The sequence below is a fragment of the Camelus ferus genome, chromosome 35, assembly GCF_009834535.1.
Source record: "Camelus ferus isolate YT-003-E chromosome 35, BCGSAC_Cfer_1.0, whole genome shotgun sequence".
Lineage (NCBI taxonomy): Eukaryota > Metazoa > Chordata > Mammalia > Artiodactyla > Camelidae > Camelus > Camelus ferus.
In genome coordinates this window covers 20,195,435-20,218,331 of record NC_045730.1, presented here as the reverse complement: position 1 = coordinate 20,218,331, position 22,897 = coordinate 20,195,435, and the positions used below count along the sequence as shown (strand labels likewise).

General features: G+C 38.4%; 1 protein-coding gene across 1 annotated transcript; it reads right to left on the bottom strand.

The window, feature by feature from the left end:
* Window positions 1-1,506: 1,506 nt before the first annotated feature.
* LOC116661419 (lysosomal-associated transmembrane protein 4A-like) lies at window positions 1,507-8,505 on the bottom strand (the record flags this gene model as incomplete). The annotated part of the gene is made up of 6 exons (XM_032473527.1): window positions 1,507-2,123; window positions 3,380-3,478; window positions 4,006-4,101; window positions 5,050-5,172; window positions 5,275-5,351; window positions 8,379-8,505. Coding segments are annotated over 6 exons (597 nt in total), but the record flags the coding sequence as incomplete, so codon positions are not given.
* Window positions 8,506-22,897: the final 14,392 nt, after the last annotated feature.

Here is a 22,897-nt window from a genome sequence, read left to right as displayed (position 1 = left end):
ATTATGGTGAGCTCAATTTTGGAAACAGGATCCTCACAGGACTCTCAGGTTGACAAGACTCAGAAACAGAACTCTACAAGTTTTTGCAGCTACATTCCTACTGTTGAGTAAAACCTGAGAAAGTGAAGCAAGATGGCTAAAACCAGAGTGGCATGGACAAATGTAAATGTGGATGAAAACAGCAAGAGAAGGGAACTGATTAGATTAAAAGGATAGGCAAACCTCAATAAAATATTCTGAAGGCCAAGAGAAAAGTGACTTTGAAGGTTCGGTAGTTAACAATGAATGATAAAAACCAGAACTGAAGTTAGAAACAGTAACAGAACTTCGTGGTTTAGGAGGGCATCAATACCTCCTGAGACATTTTGTGGGAATACGAAGGGAGTGTCAAATTTCAGAGTCAGAATGGTGAAATGTATGAGCTACTCACTTAAGGTGAAGTTGCTACATATTTTTAAAAACAGGGCTAAATATTTCAACAGTTATCTTTCAATGTTGTCTCTACCTTCATTTTAGAATCAAATACACTAAGTAACCTACTAAAGTTTTTCTCTAGAACTAGCAGAGGGAAGAAAAATGACTTTTATCTGTTAATTTTTAATCTGTTAAAAATTGTTTTGGCAAACAGTTTTTGGCATATTTATTAGGATATTTACCTGTTATGTGACAAGATTTCCCACTACTGGAAAATGACCCCTTAACAGTAAATTTCTCTTCTTCCTTGGGGGAAATGATTGGGATTTAACATATTCTATGACTGTTCTCTTATTTAAAGTCTAAGGTCTATGTTCTTTTCCAGGAGATAAACCTGCTTCGAATGAAGTAGTGATGAGCGGTCATAATGGTCCATCATTTCCACCCTAGGGAGAGGAGCATGCCCAGCTGGGGCTGCTGAGCCTGGCTGTGTAGACTGCAGGCCAAACTCCCAGCACTAAAAGGGGCCCCACCAGGTCAGGGTCCTGATGTGTTCACACTGTGATGTAACTGCACCAGTATCAAAAGGCTGGTACCAGCTGGGGTAGTATCTAAATACTGCTTAGCATGATCTTCGACAGAGAACAATAGTTTTAAGCCAGCAACAACAATCAAGAAAACCTGATCTTGAGATTTTCATTACAGTTTTATACAAAGTGAGACCTACCCCAGAGAAGTCATCCCTGATTCTGAAATATTCTAAAACCATAAAGGTTTCAGTAAAACATACTCTGAAGGTCAACTGATACATTTTACCTTGAATTATTCTTGATGAATTCATTCCCTGACTAAATTATCTCAACATAAAAACATAGCTCACTATACTAATCATATAATTTTTCTATCAATGTTAGTGTAACTTCTATCCAGGGATTCAAGTACCATTTTTGCCATAACTTTCAATAATATTTCAGTTACTGGATTAAAGAAATATTTTCAAATTAAAAGCCTGGCAGTCTGAGTTTACTGTAATAGAAAATGTTGTGTTTCATATACCAAAAATGGTAATAGATTAAAAAAGCCAACAAATACTTAAGAGATTTATTAAAGCATCTTATCACAAAGATGGAAACATACAAATTAGAAACATACAACCATCATCTTCCACAGTCAAGTTAAAATGTTATTTATTTTTTCCTGTTTTCATAGCTGAAAACTCCAGACCTTATACTCAACTCACTCACCCTGAATATTTAATTCATTCTGCCTGGAAGTATCCAGGGCAGCAAATAACCAAAATGCAAACTATTATATAAAGAAAGTGCAGAGTTAAAAAAGAAAATGTGTGGAGAGTACCCCCTCCCTACCCCCTAGTCAAAGGCAAACAATGGCACTTTGCTCTTGCTTAACCTACATTGTCTTCAACAACTATTTAAATGTAATATACTCAACAGCAACAACGAACTCTGAATTCTAATAGATGTCCAAAAAGCTTGTTAGTGTTTAAAAATAAATGCTTAAACAAAGGAAAATGTACTTTATATCAAACAAGTCTGAAGAGCCCTGTATTGCAGCATTCTGAAAATAAACGATGAAAAGCTAGTACAGAGTTTAGTGACAAAGGCAGAATGTCTTCAGGCAGGTATGTAGGGTGGCGGTGGTTCTTTCTCAGGCATCTTCACTGCCACTTCGTAGGCTGGCAAAACATACTGAAGAGAGAAAAAAATTATATTGAACTTAGTTCTCCTTTCAGATCCTATCTGAAATAATTCAGCTTTCAGATTTCATATCTCAAATAGGGGTATACAAACGCACGGAGAAGAGCTGAAGACACTGTTAGCTAAGTACAGCTGACCCTTGAGCAATGTGGGGGTTAGGGGGCGCCGACCCTCCGCAGAGTTAAAAATCCACGTATAACTTACAGTCAGCCCCCCGTATCTGAAGTACCACATCTGTGGATCCAACCGACTGTAGATCGCATAGTACTATAAGCATCTGCGTATTAGTGGACACTCACAGTTCAAACCTTCATTGTCTAAGGGTCAACTGCAGTTCCTGAGAGTAAAGCTAAAAACCTGTAACTTTATTTACATGCAGGTGACACGTCTGATTCAAGACTGCTAGAGCTGCATGGATGGAAGGACGGGGTGAGGGCAGACAAAGCTTTGCTTCTGAACTGACCCTGATGCCACCAGGACACCCTGACAGGTGGTACATGTCACCGCCCTCCCCTTGCTCCAGTGTGACTGATGAAGCAGCAATGTCAAGTACATGTTAGGAACTGAGGATCTCGGACAAGGGCCCCTCTGTACCATGCTAAATGAAGCCTCCAATAAGTGGCTGGATCCTGAATTTCATCACAGTCTGTACTCCAAGCATCAGGTACTTGTATCATTTGCTCTAGGGTAAAAGGCACATCTACGTAGGAAGGTGGAACTTTAACCTAAGTGACTCCCATGTGACAGACTGGCCCTACATGGGTCACATATAATCTACATGCTGGAAACCTGGGAAGACAGCATAGCAGCAACTAGAGGGCCCCGAGAGGTACCCACCGCACTCGTCTCCCCACAGGAAATGCAGCCTCCCCTCTGCATCATGTGAATGTTTCTGAAAGCAACATATACTACAGCCGATGGTACCCTAACTTTAGAAGTTCCAGAAGCCAAGAGCCTGGCATTGCTCACACTGCTGTTCCCTGTCTGATCTCCCCACAAAAATGCAACTCTTGGAGACCACTTAGAAACCAAACCTAATGGCTGAACAGGACGAGATGAGCAGTGCACAGTGTCTCTAGCCCACGTACCCAGGATTCCAACTAGGAAATGTTGAAACTGGTGGACTTAAGCTACCCATGCCTGAAACCACAGTTATGGCATCAAAGAGAAAGTCAAGATCCAGATTTTTCTTCTCGGAATAATCAATAATGGTCAGTGAAGTTTAAATATATTAAAAGGTCATTCACCTGTGGAGGTGCGTCAAAGGCAGGGTACACAGCTATCTCTGGCATGTTTCTTTTGTTGATGTATGTGTAACAGTTCCAAACACAGTTGATTAGATAAGCCTAAAAGAATACAAACAAAATTTACATATGCTCAAAACTCAACAGATTACCTGCTCTAAAATTAAGGTGACTTTTAATGCTCCCCCCCATGTTTTCTCTATGGAGAAGGGAAGTGACATCCATCTGGACCTAACACAGGCGCTTTCTCTTCTTGCTCTCACTTAAATGTCACAAGTTTTATTATCACCGTTTTACAGAGAAACCAGAGTTGGCGTTTCAATTCAGGTGTGGCAATCATTGTGCTACAGAAGAAATTCTGTTTCCGGACCTTGGGAATTTTAACAGATTTTCAGTCCAGATCATGAGCCACATCCTAAAACATAATAGTGTTACACTTAGGAAGAATCCTGGCATTTCCAACCACTGCCTGGAAGGAAGAGGGAGGACACTGCCTAAAAGCAATCTCTTGTACTATGTCAGAATAAACACTCACTCACTGTGAACTGAAAGGAGATAACCAACAAGAAGGTTGAGATGGACAGTGTCACAGTCCAAAAGGCTCCCCAAATATTCAGTAAGCAACTCACCTTAAAAATGATGAACAAGGCAAAGAACACAAGAACAATGAACAGGAGACAGCTGGAGTCCAATGCCAGGAGGTCATCTTTATAGGGAAAATCAGGCTATAAAAAAAGGGGGGAATGAGTAGGTGAAGCAGAAAGGATTTTTAAAGCAGGGAGACAATTCTGTATGATACTACAATGAGGAGTAAATGTCATCAGACACCTGTCCAAATCTAAAGACTGGACAATACCAAAAATGACCCCGAATGTAAACTAAGGATTTTGGGTGATAATGATGTGTCAATGCAGGTTCGTCAATTACAACAAACGTACCACTGTGGTTTAGGATGTGGCTAGTAGGGTGGGGGAAGGAGTATATGGGAACTCTGTACATTCTGTTCAATTTTGCTATGAACCTAAAACTGCTCTAAAAAACAGTTTATTAATTAAACATATACACACACTTATATTCAGCCATGGCACCTCCATTTTGCACTTTGTGATAACCTAGAACACATCTTAAGAATACCAAATTAAGCCATGCGCCTCATTTACTGTCATGGGACAGTCCTGGTTCATTATCACAGGTAAGATCTTCATGTCTTAGCTCCCCAAATACATGGTTTGCTCCTTGAAGAGAAGGAACTTATGTTTATATCTAAACCATTCACCAACAATTTGCCTAGAATAGAGTGAAGGATATGGTAAGCACTCAAACATTTGCTACAGATGCTTGCAAAGACAGAAAGCTAAAACTCCAATGAGTGCCAAATGCAGCTGAATTATAATACTTTTCATATGCTCAAAACAAAAGCTGAACTACTTCTGAAGTTCTATGATATCTATCTTTAGGGACTTTTTATACTGGATTATCCAAACGGTATGGTAAGAAGATATTCTATTTTCATCTTACTGGTTTCAACATGGTCAGTAAGAGTAGTAATAATAATTATTTTAAAACACTTTAAAAAATAGAGAGGACAGATTAATAAGAATAGTACCTAAGATGACTCCAAATTTCTATATAAATATTTTACTTAAAATAGCTTAATTAGCATACACACTTACTAATTGATCCAGATATTCCTTGATTCTTGGCAAATAAGTGAGAGAACTGATACCAATCAGGCAACTGAGAACAAAGTCAAAAAGCCGATAACAGAAGAACGGAATCAGCCAACCCACTTGATACTGAAGAGAAAAAGCAGAAACCACATATATGAAATTACTAAGTATCACTCAGTAAAAGGTTGAATACTGAAAGTTAAAAACATAGAATATATATATACTTACAGAAATTGTTCCATGTACCAGCACTGAACTGATTATAAACATAAGAACAGAGACAGCAAAAAGAACACAGGTATTATCTAAGAAAACAAAAACCAAAATGTAAATAAGCTACTCATGTAACCAAAAAAGTAAACTCTTTATGACAAAATAATGTTTTAAATCTAGCTTAAAAAACTGAGTATTTTCAAGATTGGCTATGGAAAAAAATCTAAGGCCAAGAGAGTAAAAAAAAAAATCTGCCTCAGCATTAACTAATACAGTTTGAGAAACTCAACGCCTTTGTTTTTCTTGTTAAATTGCCACAACTCACTGACACTAATTTAGGATGGCACATGAGCCAGATACTCTGCTAGGGAGAAGATCTCTGCCCAGAGTCTGGGAGTCTGAAGATGTGCAAATAGACAATTATAATCCAATGTGGCAAGGGCTACAACAGAAGCAGAAACAACTAGTTTTGCCTGTAAAATCTAGGAAAAAATATGAAAGAAATGACACAAGTTGGGTTTTGTGACATAAGAAGGGCTCAGCCAGAGGGAAAGGCTGGTATTTGCTTAAAAGACAGATATATTAAACACAGAATGCTACAGATGTCTCCTCTTGCTTTAGATAAAATAAACAATCTGAAATTCCAGGCTCTCCATTAATCCCTCCCCCTACCCCCACTCCATGCTGACATCCAGACTCCCGGCTCTGCATCCTTTCACCCTAGCTTCTCTGCTACACACAGTCTATGTTCTTCTTTGCTCAACTCTTCCTCAGGCTGTTCCCTTTCTCTACATTAATCCATGTTCACTAATTTTTTCAAAAAGCACCCATGTAACTTAATCAGTACTAAACCACACTTGATGAGTTTCTTAGCACAAATCTAAAATGGACTGTGACTCTGGATGGATATTAAGAACCTTTCAGGCACTAACAATGACAAATGAGTAGACTCAATGCTTAATGTTCACATTATTCACTAAATGTCATGTATCATCTTGTCACTTGGAAATTCATTAAATTTTCCTAGAGGATAGAGGATAGCTAAATGATAAGGATTTAAAGGACTTCCCTGCTGCAGCATGCAAAATGGCACTCAAAGGGAAGAAATCAAATATAAACAAAATATGAAATTAAACAGGATAGGTACTATCAAACGTGAAAGCAAAATTTATAATTCAAACAATCAGCTTTCTAGAAGCTTTCTGCTACCGGAAGACTACATATTTATTTCCATTTCTTAAAGTACTGAAATAATAGTTAAAGTGAAGTTCAAAATCTTCCATTGGAGCAACAAATAGCAAAACAGAGGCGAGATGGGGTGGTGGGTGGGAAATACATATAATGTCTGGAGCCAAAGACACTCCAGTACTTATGAACCAATAAAGCAAACAGAATATGAGGGGCTAGATGCCCGGATATGAGCCTCAGGTTTCCACCTACCCACCACCACATTCAGCATCTTCTCCAGGACGCCCCTAAGTCTTCATCCATCTCCAATGTGAATATAAATAAGGACACATTCATATTTGAAAAACAGCCTGCATATGCTGCAGAAGTAGTTCATATACACTAAGTGTCATTTCCTGTTTGGCTGATTCAAAATAACTAATCATGAACCTCATTTAAAAAAATCAGTTATCAGGCCAATGACCAGAAATTAACTTACCTCTGTAACACTGGGTCTGTGGGAAACTCAGTTTCCAAAGAAATACCAACTACCGTACGGCCAGGAACTATGTATTTTTATAGTCTCTCAATAACATGGCTTTGACAGAATTATAATCAACAAAAATATGATAATGAATACATCTGGTTTTCTCTGCAGCAGCGATAACACTCATGCAACAGGCAATAAACCTGTGACCTCTTCCCTGCAGTTCTGAAAGAACCAGTGCACAGACCTCCAAGAATCTCAATGACTGTAAGTCTTTTTCTGTGCCTCAGCTTGAGGAGAAACACACACGACAAGGGAAAATGCTGACATTAGCAGCTTCAGCACAATTTTATTTATTGTTCTATTTTGGTTAAAAAAAAAGATTACTCAGAAAAAAAAAATCAAATACTAGAAGGAATAGTTTCTATATGTTCTTGGTATTTCTGCTCTCAATTTGACAACAAAACCAAAGGATCAGACTATATCTGAAAAGACAACCAGGAGACTCATTTAAAAAAAACACAACTTTAAAAACACAGTATGAACAACTATTAGTGTTATCACACTACAATATATGTAACTGATGGCAACAAAACTCTACCTGGCTCCTAGAAATAGGTTAGCCCTGTGGACAATGAATCACTTGAATTAACAACCAAATTAAAAAAAAAAAACTTCATTAATAGATCAGAGATCAAAATGCAATGAACTGCAGAACTTTATGATAAAAGATAACCTAAAAATGTTATGATGAAGATCCTGTAATATTACAAATATAACACATGTGAACTGGGAACATTTATCTGAAGTGAAATTTTTCTGAATAAGAAATTGTTCACCCTGAAAAGTCTGAAGGATAATTTTCTGTTCAAATATTAAATTCCTAACATAATTTTTAATATAAAATTAAACTTGTATTTTAAAGAAAGATAAATAATGAAAATACTGCTCTCAGGGAATTAAATAGGTTTAAAAGGTAATTCCCATGAATGTTCTAGGAGTACCCTATTTTTAACTCCAAATGTCCAGTCTTCATCTAAATAACAGAAATATATTTAGAATTGGTACCCTGAGCAAAAGATATCACCAAATATTCAAATAATTCATATTTTATACTTGACTATAAGATTTTGCTTCACAAGCAAATCTCCCATCCTCGGCTACACTAGTCAGCTGACCCCCAAAGGCTCAGTCTTTTTGTAATTCCTTCTCTCCTTCCTCTCTCCACAGTACCCCACAGAAATCAATGACCAATGTACAATACATATTTCTCAAAAATCTTCTAGCAGTCCATTACATTTTCTGGCTATAAATGCTCAATTATAATTCTCAAAGTATCTTCGAAAAACCTAGGAAAACATTTTATGCCTCAGCAAGTATAATAACAAACATAATTTAATCAATCCTCCCCTAAGTCACAAGTGTGTGCATAATTAGCAGGAGATGGTTTCAACTAAAGACATACCAGCCATTCTCTCAGATGAATAGTAATTGCCAATGACTTCATACTGAATGTTGACAGCTGGCATTGAGTTTGGATGCGTTACCTCCACAGTCAGCAAAATTCCCATCAACAGGTTGACCACCTGTGAAAGAAAACATTTTATCAATTACATTATTAACCAGGAAAGCGTCTTCAGAATAATCATAATCCTTAGACATCTTCCCCCACTAAACATTGTTTTACTTGAAGTAACAAAGACATAAAAAGGAGACTACCTATGAGATAAAGTAATACACAACTATCACTTTAAGAATGGTTTAAAATAAATATTTCATAAAATTAAAGTATAAACTTGATACTGTCTCAGAGAAAAGATGTTTGATCCTATGTTAATACAACAGAATAAAAAGGCATACCAATTTAAGTTGAGAGATCATCACAAATTGTTCATGTCAGAGTCACGTATTTATTCATAACCCAATATCAGAATTTCTAGGTTTAAAGAAGCTATGGTTAGTCCAATATACTTATTTATCAGAGAAACATAATATCCATCAGCTAAGTATGTAATGATCCAGCAGATCAGCCAAAAGCCCCTCCACACTATCTCCTATCTAGTGATGGGGAAGTATTTCCTGTTAAGCTACCTTCAAATGCTTTAAAGACTTTCCAAGATTTTGACCATGTCACTTAACTTTCACCTATTGGTCTTAATTCTACTGTTTGAGCTAGTTTGCTAGCCCTTCCGAGTAAGTGCTCCCCTAACACCTAAGGGCAGTCAACACATGCCTCCAAATACTACCTTTTCTAGAATAAACACTCAGGTACTTAAACCACTTTTCTAACTACATGTTTCCAGCTACCTCACTAGTTTCTCTTTGCTCTCCTCTATACACATGCTCCAGTTGTACAACATATTATTTAAATGAGGGAAGATCAGTCCAGTCACAACACACCAGACCTCAGTTCCCATATGCTAGTTTAACAAATTTCAAGTAATACAGTCTGAAACTGTACTGGCTGCAGATGTTTTTTGCATGTCACCTATGAGTGACTCCATAAAACCCTTTATTCTTTTTCATATTTGATCCTGTTAGGCTACCACCTGTACCTATAGTTGGATTCAGAGGCACAAGCATGAGCCCTTATATGTATCTGCAATCAAATTTCATCTTAATAACATTCTTGCCTATCAAGATTTTCTCCATCTAGGAGATTCCTCAAAAAACTAAAAATAGACTTACTGTAAGATCCAGCAGTCCCACTCCTGGGCATATATCAGGAGAGAACTCTAACTTGAGAAGATACATGCACCCCAATGTTCACAGCAGCACTATATACAATAGCCAAGACATGGAAAGAACTTAAATGTCCATCAACAGATGACTGGATAAAGAAGCCTGTGGTATATTTATACAATGGAATACTACTCAGCCATAAAAAGAATAAAATAATGCCATTTGCAGCAACATGGATGGACCTAGAGATCATCATTCCAAGTGAAGTAAAGCCGGAAAGAAAAATACCATATGATATCACTTATATATGGACTCTAAAAAAAGTAAAAGGAAGACTCTAATGAACTTATCTATGAAACAGAAACAGACTCACAGACATAGCAAAGAATCCTATGGTTACGGGGGGAGGGAGGGTGTGGAAAGGGACAAATTGGGAGTTCCAGATTTGCAGATACTAACAATTATATGTAAAATAGGTAAACAACTTTCTTCTGTATAGCACGGGGAACTATATTCAATGTCTTATAGTAACCTATAATGAAAAAGAATATAGAAAGGAATATATGTATGTATACGTATGACTGAAATATGCTGTACACCAGAAATTGACACATTGCAAACTGACTAAACTTCAATTAAAAAAAAAATTCTCCATCTAGATTCTGACACTCTTCAGATTGACTCTCCCTCAGCTTCCTGCATTTGAAAACATGATGAGCATGTAATCAAGGTCTCCATCTAAGTCACTAGCAAGAGAACAGCCCTGAGGACAAAGCTGCCAGAGGCTGTTCTCCTCCCATTAGTCAACAACCTTTGAACAAAAGTCTTTATCTGGTCCAGAAGAACATATTGAGATTTTGCCAAACACCTTGCTGAAATCCCATCATGCTATCTGAATTTTCTTAGTCTACCAGGGTGTAATCCAGTCAAAAAGGAAATTATTTATGCCTCTAGTTAGTGAATCCCACAGTTAACCCAGGAGGCACCATTTGCTTTAAGTGCTCAAAACAACCCTGCTAATGATGTGATACAGAAATCTCACCTAGGACTGGAAGCTCCCCCATCTAAAGTTCACAGAATCTATCTTCCTCCTCTTTGTGAAAATCTGAATATAGGATATTTTCAAGGGATATCTAAGGTTTATCAACACTATTTTAAACAATCTTTATTATACAGCTCTCTCTAGTCCACCCTGAATGATTAAAAACAATTTACCAGTTGAAGGCATTTCACATTCTCTTAGACAAGCAGCCCAAGTTTTATCTTTCAATAAGATAAACAATGTCACAATATCTAATTCAGAATCGTCTGATATTTCTGAGAATACACTATAAATCAAGTATATTTACATATATACTTCACTTATTCCTCACAATAGCCTTGTGAGATTAAATATTACTTAAGCCCTTTTGCACATGGGGAAACTAAAATTCAGCAAAGTGAAATAGCATGTGTTAAGTTCACTCACTGAGCTGTAGGAGGATAGAGCTAGCATACAAATCTGGTTCCTTTTAAGACATCCTGCTTCTTAGCACTACATAATTACTTATAACCATTCCTAAGCAACTCTTGTTTTGAGAGCTTTCCAAAAGAAACCATTCTCTGAGGCTATAAAATGTTTATACTTTACTCTCTAAATAAATATGTTCAGTAACATGCCTTTTTCCTTGCATTGCTCAAAGGCAAGGTCTTTTATCCTTCAATGCTTGAAAGGTCTTTCAAGAGATAATCATATTTGCAAGGTGGCTCCCCAGTTGAAGGCTGATTTTTTTTTTAATGGCCCATCTTTACTGCAATGGATTTTGCACAGTGTATGTGATGTATGAGTTAATATGATTAGGTGAATTATTGAACAATCAGATATATCTACTAAAATATTGTGTATGGAAATCAGTTTGAAATCAACTCAGCAAACTCTGCTAAGCATGATATAGTCATAATTTAAAAGCTCTGCGCTGTACAGAAAACACTCATGTCAAAAGAACAAACCATGCAAACTCAATTACTAAATGAAAGACGTGACACACCAAACTACTTAGGAGCTTAATTTTCCCTTATTTTTATCACACGTAGAATTTATAAAAATCTCTTTTCTTCTCTTCCATGGGTAAGTCACAGACTCACCCACTATTATATCTTCTAGTATTAGTGACACTTCAAATTTCATTTCGGAGTCATATCCCTGAATATTAAACAAATCATAGGTCTAATCAAAAGGACCAAGAAATGGTAAAATAAGTTCAGTGCTACTTCATTAAAAGCTCAATTTTTCAAATCTTCATTGAATTAATTATATTTCATTAGAACCCCAACTTACATTTTAAAGTACTAATCTGGAAAATCTATCCTTGAGATCTTAAAAGATTCATCACTGAACACCTATCCTGTGCTCATATATAGGCCCTATCCTATTTACTTTTGATTACAGCTGATATTTCTAAGTTCCATGTAGTATTTTCCAAAACATACATAAAATTTACTTTTTGGTCTTATAATGTAAAATTTCTCTAAAGAGAGCAACTAGGTACACACAGCTCCAGAACACTTATTCCTGATTAATTTTTCCCTTTTACTGCATTCAGGAAAGAAAATTAATAAGAATATAATTAAAATAATGATCACTTCTAAACCTAGTAATATGGAAAGGTAGTGAATGCAGCAAATACTCGTATAAGTTACCAGCGTGGGGAATGGACACACCAGTGTAGGAAAGGTACTGTATTTAGTGGATTAAACAGCATGGTTTGTGTTATTTTTGTAAGCCTTTTGCATACCTTATATAAGTTAAAAAAATATCTGTTTGATTTCACTTGTTTCAAAGGAACAATATCAAATCTTTGAAAGCACTTACTGTCAGGAGAGTAATTTCTCTTTGCTTTCTCATTTGATTACCACACCCATCCCAGAAGATTCACTGAGGATCTGTCTTTATTTCTGTTTTTGTTTTTGTTTTAAATCATTACTCTTTAGTTTTCCCACAGCATATTTTCCCACAACTCAGTATCTCCTAAGACTATATAATTAGAGCAATGTTTTAGAACATACTGATAAAGGCCTCAGGAGACAAAGACTCTCATCAGATAAAGGCCAAAATTGATTATCTTTAAAATTTTGCTAAATGTACACTATACATGTATCTATAGTTGTTTACCATTATGTACAGTTACAAATGAGTTATTCCTACTATTTTTGGAGAATTCATTTAACTCAAGTATTTAATTGAATACTCCAAATGCTCTAATAAGTTACTACTATACACACTTCATAGAGGAAGGTATATCTTATTGTGGGGAAGAAAAAGTTTAAAAAGACAATCACACTAATGTGTAATTAGTGCTATTGAATACGTACATACAAAAGGTATGCAGTAACTTTTCGAGGTACACAGGGAGGAAACCAGATCCCTCTGGCTGGGAAGCAAGGAACTTCACCAAGAAAACAATTGTGGGAAAAAAACTAAGTGGAATTGGCAAAATGGTTGCTACTAGTTGCAGGTATGTAATGAGTAAATAAGAGATTTTTATACCATTTCATTATTTTTGCATATTTGAGATTTTTCTCAAAAAAGTTTTTAAAAAGTGACCTTAGAGAAGAGAATTTGGGGGAGCAGGAATAGTATATGCAAAGGCACCAAGGCATAAAGCATGTTTGAGGAAAGATATTTAACTTTGAAATATAAACAAGGTACACTTGTTTAAAGGAGTCCATGATGAGGGCTGGAAAGGAATACAGCTTGAGGAAGCCTGTCTTTGCTTCCTTCCTAGCTACCTAGCTTTTAGATTGTTTATGGTTAAGACACTCATGAAAAATCACCCATATATGAAATCTTTCCAAGACCTAAAATTATGACAACTTCTCAAAATGTCTTCTTGTTGGTACAGCATTACTATGAAGGAGGACAACCCTGCAGCAGACTTTTAAGCTCATTCAATTGTACAATAAACATTTGAACTTATACCACACAAGAAACTGCTGTTTTAAATCATCTGACCTCAGATTTTTCAATAATCGATAGAGAAAACAATTTATGACTGTCAGTTTAAACTGGAGCTTACACTGAAATTTCATATTACTTAAACCATATTAAGCCAGGACGGCTTCTTTCAAATCTAAATGCCAAAGGCTAACACTTCAGGGCTGGTGCATATAATAGTTGGCTTTGGCTTCTCTGTGTCCTACTGCCCTATTTAATACCATACAATTAATCCTTTGATATACAGTGTGCAATCACCTTAACACTAGCTCAGAAGAAGCAGTTGCTAGAAAGCAATGACACTGTGTCAGATACAAAGTCATTGATACAGTGTCTGCACCCAGGAGGAGGGAGGACTACACCCCTCAGGTTCCAAACCCCACAGAGGCAATCTAAAAAGAACCATAAATTGTCTCCCACCTGGAATAGAGGAGGAAAACTATTCTGACAAGGTACTTGGAGAGGGAAGTGACATTCTACTTCACCCACTCCTGTATTATTTCTTTGCCTTCGTAAAGAAGCTTCTGGCAACAAAACTGCACTGCTTAGATAAGTCCTCTTTATGTCTTGGTGGTCTTGTTTTTTCTAAATGTTACATGTATCCCCAACTAGGCAGAAACTGTGTCTTTATATTGCTGTGATACTGAAGCCACAACTTTGAAAGTCACTAGCAATATTGTAATCAACAAAACCAACACCCTTTTCCAGTTCTTAATCCAATTTGAATCTGATACTGCTGATTATCTTCCCTTCCCCGACACTGTGCCATAAGCTTCATTTTCATATCTGTGCCCCAAAGTTCTTTGTAATACCATCAACATCTTAAGGGCAAATACTATGTTCAAGACAAGAAACATCTGAGAGCCTCTGTGTGGCAGATAATAAGAACATAGACGATGAGTAACACATGTCCCTGTGATTTATTCTTTCTGTATGTGCACCATAGCTTTTTACACTGTAGATGGTCAATAAATCTCTTAAAATAGATTAACTGATTTAAGCAGCTTATAATGTTCTACTAAACAGAAAAATCCACGCAAAGAAACAAGAGCTTTGCCGTCTTTTTTAAAACCGTGAAACTAAAACATGGAAAAAGGAAGATAATGTGAAATGTTTTCACATCAAGTGCTTCCAGTGCGGAACAGATTTAAAAGTCCCTGATCCCCACATTGGGGGAATAAATGCCCTTACAAAAGTTGTTCTCGCTGCATTTTGAGTTTCACTGTTTATAACTCGCACTTTTCCTTACAATTCCTTTCATTTTTATGAGCCAAGCCCACAGCATCAAAAAAAATCTGCCTTGGAAAGAAATACAGCCAATTACATTCAGATGGTTGAAATTTAGATGGTGCTTATTTTCTTCTTGAGGAGGAGTTAGAAATCCTTCGTTCCATGAATGGAGGGAAGGATCTGAAAACAGGAAGATTTAGTGGGCAGGCAAGAGTCCAAGGCTGCTGGACTCTATTTCTCAGTTAAGTAGGAGAGAAGGTCATCTTCTAGGGATGAAGGAGGCAGGCTTGAGTGACAGGTTTGAGGACCCTAAAGATTTGAATTATTCATTCAGGGGAGTGGAAGGCAGGGCTAAGGACAAACAAAAGAAATTGAAAACCCAGGCCCTTAGTAAAATGCAGAAGAAGTAAAAGTTGGAAATACAATGCTGCCATTGCCATGACCTGATCAATGTCCAGTATTATAAATCAGTTAAAATATAGAAGGGGGGGTCTTTGTGTGGAAATGTGATACAGCAATAAAACGATGTTTCTAAATATAAAAGTACAGGAAATATTAAAAGAAACAAGCAAATAAGCCTACACATTCAAGTTTTGTTATTTTTGATGTACATTAATGAAGAAGACTGTAAAAAACAAAAACAAAAACAACAACATGGTACTCAGGAATAATGGAGTTCAGGTCCCCTGAGGGTGGGCCGTGAGACCTGTCTGCCTAACTGAAGATGATTCTTGTCTGGTGCTTGTCAAATGGTAATAATTTTGAGGCTGTGGGTCGGGAAGTAATGAAAACAGAGAAGGACAAAAATAATGTCTCTGATAAAGCTCTTCCTTTTTGGCAGTTTGCAGGAGTTATCAGAAATTGCAGTATCACTAATGCTGCAACCTCCCTAATCAGAACTAAATCAAAAAAATTTTAATCACAAACTAATTAGCAAAAGTGGCCAAAACAATATGTCTGTCAAAACTTCTGTAAAGTCATCAAAACCTAAAACTACCTGAACAGAATCAGGTATTTACAAGTCACAAATTAGCTTCAATGTATATGGATACCGGAGACAGTGGTAAGACATCACAAAAAGTATTACTAGTGAACCACCAATCAAGAACACTGTCAATTTGGTTATGACATAATATTGTATAAGTCCTGGAACCTAGGGAATGAGTATGTGGCCAAAACAGAGTAGGCTCTCAGTAAAGTCCATAAAAAAGAAGGAATGGGTCTGATATGAAAAATGTCTCATGAGCAGGGGGAGAAATGCATTAGGAAAAGGCAGATCTATACATCCTGGCTCTCCTCCCAGGCTTAAGTTCTCAGTAAATCTGCTAAATAAAATGTAATTCTCAACTTTCAAGTTGTACGTATTTTTTTTCAGTTGACATCTATTCAGCTCTAAATTATAGATAACTAATAGCAAGAGGAAATATTCTTGTCCATTGAACTTTGTATTGAATACCCCTCCTTGAAAAAAGCCATTTTGCAACTATTTGTAAGTTCATTTCCTATTCCTGCTTTCAGCAATGTAAGTGAGCACTTAACATTGTCCTTTAAACAGGTTCTGACACCTCTGTGTCCCCCTCATTAATTAATTAATTAAATCAATAAAATCTTTGACATGTCTTCATTCTGTATTTGTATGTGACTTATAACTTTTACATTTTTAAGAAAATACATGGTTTTACTCTTTGGAAAGTACACTTCCTTTTAGGGAACAGAGAGGCCTTCCTCTCTGCCATTCTTAGCTGAAGACCACACTGAATTCAATGTAAAGTTTATTGCATTGGCATGGCCTCAGTGAACACTGCCTGAAATTATATGTGGATTTGTTGATCATTTATCTCCTCCACAAAAATGTAAATTCTAGAAGAGCAGAGACCTTGTTTACTTCTGCAACATTGAAGGAGTTGTCCACGGACAATTATCCTAGTTTGAATAATACTTCCAAACTATCTGGGAGACTATAGTTAAGCCAAGCTACACTAAAGGGTGGAATGGGGTGGTAGCAATTTAGCTCAGAATGAATTATGCCATTTCTCCACTTGCCAGGTGTAGACTAACAATACCACCCCCCGCCACACACACAAAGTTCCATAGCCCTTCCTGTGTGCTATGCACGGGTCCAGTGGCCTTGTTTATTTTGAATCATTTCATCCTTACAACAGCACTATAAGGAAGATACTTTTATATTATTTAACTCCACAAGGAAGTTAAATTCCGTGTCCAAAGTTACAAAGCCAGTATTTGTCAGAACTGAGATTAAAACTTACCACACCAGTTTCCAAACTCTGCAGCACATTAGACTCCCCTGAGGATCTTTAGAAACCACTGATACCTGGCTACTACCCACAGGCATCCTGATTTAATTGTTATGGGTCTGACCTGGGCATTGGAAATAGAAAAAGCTCTCCAGGTAATTCTCATGTGCAGCACTATGTTATTCTGTCTTGATATAAAATGTGGCAGACAGAAAAAAACCATATAATCAAATAAAAACAATAAGATAGAATAGAAAGATACGATGGGGGAAAGTTATCTGGTTCATCTATATAAGCCAAAATCAATCCATATTCCAAATAAATTATATTTAACATAGCATCAGACCAGCTCTTAAGGTCTGCTTTCCCTGTGCTAGGACTCTGAAATGGACCATGAGATGGTGGCTAAATGTCAACCACTAGAGAGCATACTACTTGTGTATTAAGGGAGAACAATATGATTACCGAAGATTTGTCTGGATAATTTTTATCTAACATGCATACCATCTTGGGGGAGAAAATAATTTTTAGATACTATTAGCAAACAGCTTATCCTTTCTGGTGTTGTTATTTCTAGGGGAAAGTCATACAGAAACATCCACAATAAAATAAATTAGGGCAAGTTTGAAGATCTTCAAATAGCAAAGTTTAACCTACTTTTCTCTTTTAAATAATGGCTTCATATTATTCCTGTGACTTTAGCATATTTTTATTGAGGATATACCACAGGATGGGGATATAAGAATGAACAAGATACTGTGTCTCCTCTGTAGTTTTTTACAGTCTGGAGGGGAAAAGATAGGAAGCCATTGTGGTCACTATGGGAGAGGTAATATCTGCTGTCACAGGGTCACGAGGGTGTTATGGAAGCATGGAACAAGAGCATCTAATCTACAGCATAGGTTTCCCAGGGGAGGGGACACCTAAGCTGATAGTAGATGGAAACTAGGCTGGGAACGAGAAAGGCTGAGCCAAGTCAGAGGCAATAGTGTGGAACAAGTGTAGTGGAGAGGGAGGACAGAGTAGGGGATGTTTGTGTAGCAGAAAGGGTCATGGCCCTGCCAGGGACTACATTTCCTAGCATCCCTTCTCCAGCACCTCTTATGTCCAGGTGCCTGTGTGAAGAGTTATTACCAACTGAATGTGAGCAGTAACAACCTGAGTCAAACTGGGCCAGGGGTTTTAATAAGAGTGGGGTGGTTCCCCCCACAACGTCTTTGTTCTCCTTTCCCCTCATTCTCTGATGGCTGAGTGCAGAGAACTCTGAGGCCCTGGGGCATGGCAGAGTCCCAAGATGGGACCGCCAAACAGAGGAAAGCCACAGGGTGACACTGGATGGTAACACAAACAAGGAATTATTATTATTATTATTATTATTATTATTATTATTATTATTATTATTATTATTATTATATTTTTGCTTGGGGCGGGAAGGATTTGGTTTGTTTGTTTGTTTGTTTATTTATTTATTTATTTTTTAATGGAGGTACTGAGGATTGAACCCAGGACCTTGTGAGTGCTAAGCACTCGCTCTGCCACTGAGCTTACCCTCCCTACCCAGAAATAAACTTTAATGGTTTAAAACAATACTGTTTTGGGGTTCATTTATTGTAGCAGCTAGCATAATCCCAATCTGAAAGAAATTTAGTACAGTTAGAGAAATGGGATTCGGGGGAGGGTTGCGGAGAGGAATGGGAAGAGAAGAGTAAGAGCTGAGGTGAAACAGGAGAGCCTGTGCCAGATCAAGAAGATCTGATAAGTGCAGGAGAAAGTTGAGAAAGGCTTTGGCATGGACCAAAAAGCCAACTGGGTATGCTGTCTAAGTCACCCTTCTGGATGATTTGATTCTAGGGTCTTTGTGCCTTTCTTTGCCTTTGGAGTTATTTAAAGCTTATAAATTATAGATAACTGATAGCAAAATATCTTTTGTCTATAGACCTGAAGATGAATTCTGATCCACGGAGTCACATGCATTTTCCCAGCACCCATAGGAAAAGCCAGTTTTGCATCTATTTGTAAGTTATTTCAACATTTCTGATTGACCTATGTAGGTGTGGTACTTTGAATTCTATTTTGAACTGGTTGTAACATACTACTGGTTCTCTCATTAAATAAAGAGATAAATAAAATCTTTGACGTGTTAAGTGTATATTTGTATGAGAATCATGATTTTATTTTTCTAAAGTAATATTCTTTAACATAAGCTATTTCGGACTTCATGTGAAGTATGAGAGACCATTGAAGGGTTTTAAGCAAGGGAGTTGCATTATCAGATTTGCACTTTGGAAAGATTATTCTGGATGTAGTATGGGGAATGGATTAAAGTGGGCATACTGGAGAGAGGAGTCTGTCAAAGAAATATATGTGTGACTGATAGTGGCATACTAAGTAAGATGGTGGCAGTAGAATGGAAAGGTATAGATATGAGATATTTTTATTCAGGAGGTGTAACTGACAGAGTTGGTGACAGAAGGGATGAGAGTGGGGAGCAGAGAAAGAAGTCAAGAATGGCTTCTGCACTATTTACAATAGCCAAGACATGGAAACAACCTAAATGTCCATTTACAGATGACTAGATAAAGAAGTTCTGGTATATTTATACAATGGAATACTACTTGGCCATAAAAATAATAAAATAATGCCATTTGCAACAACATGGATAAAACTGGATAATGTCATTCTAAGTGAAGTAAGCCAGAAAGAGAAAGAAAAATACCGCATGATATCACTTAAATGTGAAACCTTAAAAAAAAAAAAAAAACAAATTTACTTACACAACAGAAACAGACTCACAGACATAGAAAACAAATTTATAGTTACGGAGTGGGGGGAAGGGCATGGGAAGGGATGAATTGGGAGTTCGAGATTTGCAGATACTAACTAATACATATAAAATAAACAACAAGTTTATACTGTATAGCACAGGGAACCATATTCAATATCTTGTAGTAAGTAACTTATGGTGAAAAAGAATATGAAAACAAATATATGTATGTTCCTATATGACTGAAGTATTGTGCTGTACACCAGAAATTGACCTACAGCCCAGATAAACAAAAGCTCTTTGGTGTCCCCTATAATTTTTAAGAGTGCAAAGGGTTCTAAGACTAAACAGTTTGAGAACCATTAATCTAAGACTCGGTTTCTGCTGATGCAGCAAAGCTGAACAAACAACCCACATCAAGGTAATAATGACTTAAGTCCCCCCACCTCCTGATTGGTGTTTCAAAAAAGGAGGCTGGGGAGGGTACCACTTAACTCCATTGAAGTTAACCTATCTATCATGGTAAAATTTTAGTAACATTTTTAGGTAAAACTTCCCCCTAGGGAAAAGCATCAGGGGAGATGCTTGGAAAAGCTAGCTGGTTACTTTTGCCCCTGACATCACAAAATTGGTTAGAGAAATGGGAAGTGGCAAGGGGCCTCAGTAAGCATGATGGAGAGCTGCCCCCAGTAAACCTGCCATGGGGACTTGCCAAGGGGCCAGCTGGGCATGGCGGGGTGATGCAGCAGAAGACCCCAAGGAAATTGGCATGAACATGCAACCTGGCTTGCCTGCCACGCAGATGCCCTCCTCCTTCAAGTGCTTCAGAAGCAGGCTCGTCACCAGGCCTTCTGCCCTCTGTCATTGTCAAAAGGCCCAACCAGTGACTGCCAGCAGGAGAAAGAAAGAGGAGGGGTGCAGGCAGTGAACAGCCATCTTCCCCAACCGGCTCAGCCCACCGGGATCTTCTCCTCCCCTGAGCTCTCCAGCCTTGACCACCGTGGCCAGGGCTGTCATGACACACAACTCCAGAGGGCGCCATTCCTATGCACAGCCAGGCTGGTTCTGTTCAGTATCGGTGTATGAGCTTGTCTTAACTACCTCAGCAAGACAGCTCCTGGCAGGCCAGGGCAAGTTTCTAAACCTCTTTAAATACCAAAACACCTAGCGCTGAGCCCAGCTTGGTAAATATTTGTTGATGGATGGGCCATCCCGAAATGGGGTCATCAACCCTGAATCACAGATAAAAGAAACTGTTTAGTCTTGGAAGAGCATCTATTTTAGAGCTCTGCAAACCCACTGCTGCCCAGCTTTGGCATCTGATATGAGCATTAGTCATTCAGAAATGTGACCTTCCGTGACACAGGGTCTCTCCGAGCATCATTGTGACCTGACCCACGGTGGCTTTCTGGCCTGGCTAGCGTCCTCCCTAAAGGGGTTCGGTTTGGAACAGGGATTTCACGAGCCGCAGGCAGAGCTGACGCGCCCTGCAGAGCCCCGAGTGGGCTTGGGATTAGCCGTGCTCATAACCACTGTTTACGCAGCCTCCGAGCAGGCCCAGGCTCACGTTTCTCCCAGAGGCCCACGGTAGTTCTCTCTGTGATTTTTGTTTTTTAAACATGAGATCTCAACCCCATACTTGAATACTTCTCCTCTAATATATGAGTATGAGCAGCTAAATGATGCCTTATTGAGCCCTGTCAAGGCTGCCTACCTTCCATCTGGCAATGAGTGCACAGTACGAATGCTTTCAGGCACTGTCACAGCACTGCCTGGATGCTGGGCTGCCCTGCTGGAATCAACTGTAAGTGATTGGAAAACAATGAGGGGGAAGAAAAAAAACAAACAAAGGTGCTGAATTGAGAATTAGAGGACTGGAGTTTTAGTCAGGAGCTCGCTGGATGGCCCTGAGCCGGTGATTTCTCTGTGCTCCATGTTGCTATTTTTAAGATGGAACAAGAAGAGTGTCATCCCCTGCCATCCACAGGACTCCTGTCCCCAACCCTGTGCACCTCTGCAGATGAGAACTAGGAGGGTGGGATGGGACAGGCCAGCATCGAGCCCCCTAGCCCTTCCCTGGCACCCTTTGCATGGATGACTGGGGTGGGGATGACACCTTGGTCACAGGACAGAGGTGGTTACATTTTTTCAGGTCAGAGACTGAGTTTGGAATTGTTCTCATGGCATAGTGCCCCAGAGCTCTGATTCCTAAACTAATTATTGAGATCAATGAATTGATTCTTCTTTTCCAAGAATGCCAGTCTCCAAATGCCCAAGGATGAGGGGGCAGCCTTTAGAGTCTCCAGCTCCCTGGGAAGGCAGTGGGGGGACCGGCACCATCTCAGGAGACCTGGGCCTGGCTTCAGTTCCAGTTCTACCCTGAACTCACAGAATGACATTGAGGAACTTCTTTCCCCTCTAGGGCCTCAGTTTCCCCAACTGTGCAATTAGGGGTAGACTGAAATAGTCCCAGGGTCCCTCTTGACTCTGAGATTTGAGGCTGTTTGCATTTCCTTCTCCATCAGGCCCTTTTCCTCCTTCTTTCCTCATCTTCTCAATCTTCTAATTCTTTCCCCCATTCTTGCAGGAGATCTTGGTTCTTTTTCTGGCTGGTCTTGGCTGTTCTACTGATCTGGGCCCCATTTTTCTCCATAGACAATGAGAGTTTGATTCAGAGTGTCTAAAGGCTTACCCAGCTCTGATACTCTGGTTGTCCTGCGATGCCCTGGGGTAAAGTCCCACCTGGTACACAGCTGGAAAGTGCTAGATAATCTGGGCTGGGCCTCTCCATTCACCCGTCACAGGGGGACTTATCCCTTAGGTGCCCCAGCTGCCACTTCACTGACTGGTCCAGATTTCTCAGGAGGACTTTGTGAAAATGTCTTAGACTGAGGTCAACAGGCAGAATCTGTTGCAATGGCTTTTTTCATGTGTCAGCTTAACAGCCTCCACTTATTCAATCAAACATAAATCCAGGTGTTGCAGTGCAGTTATTTTACAGATGTGATTAAAGTCCATAATCAGTGGACTTTAAGTAAAGTAGATCATCCTAGATAATCTGGGTGGGCCTATTTCAATCA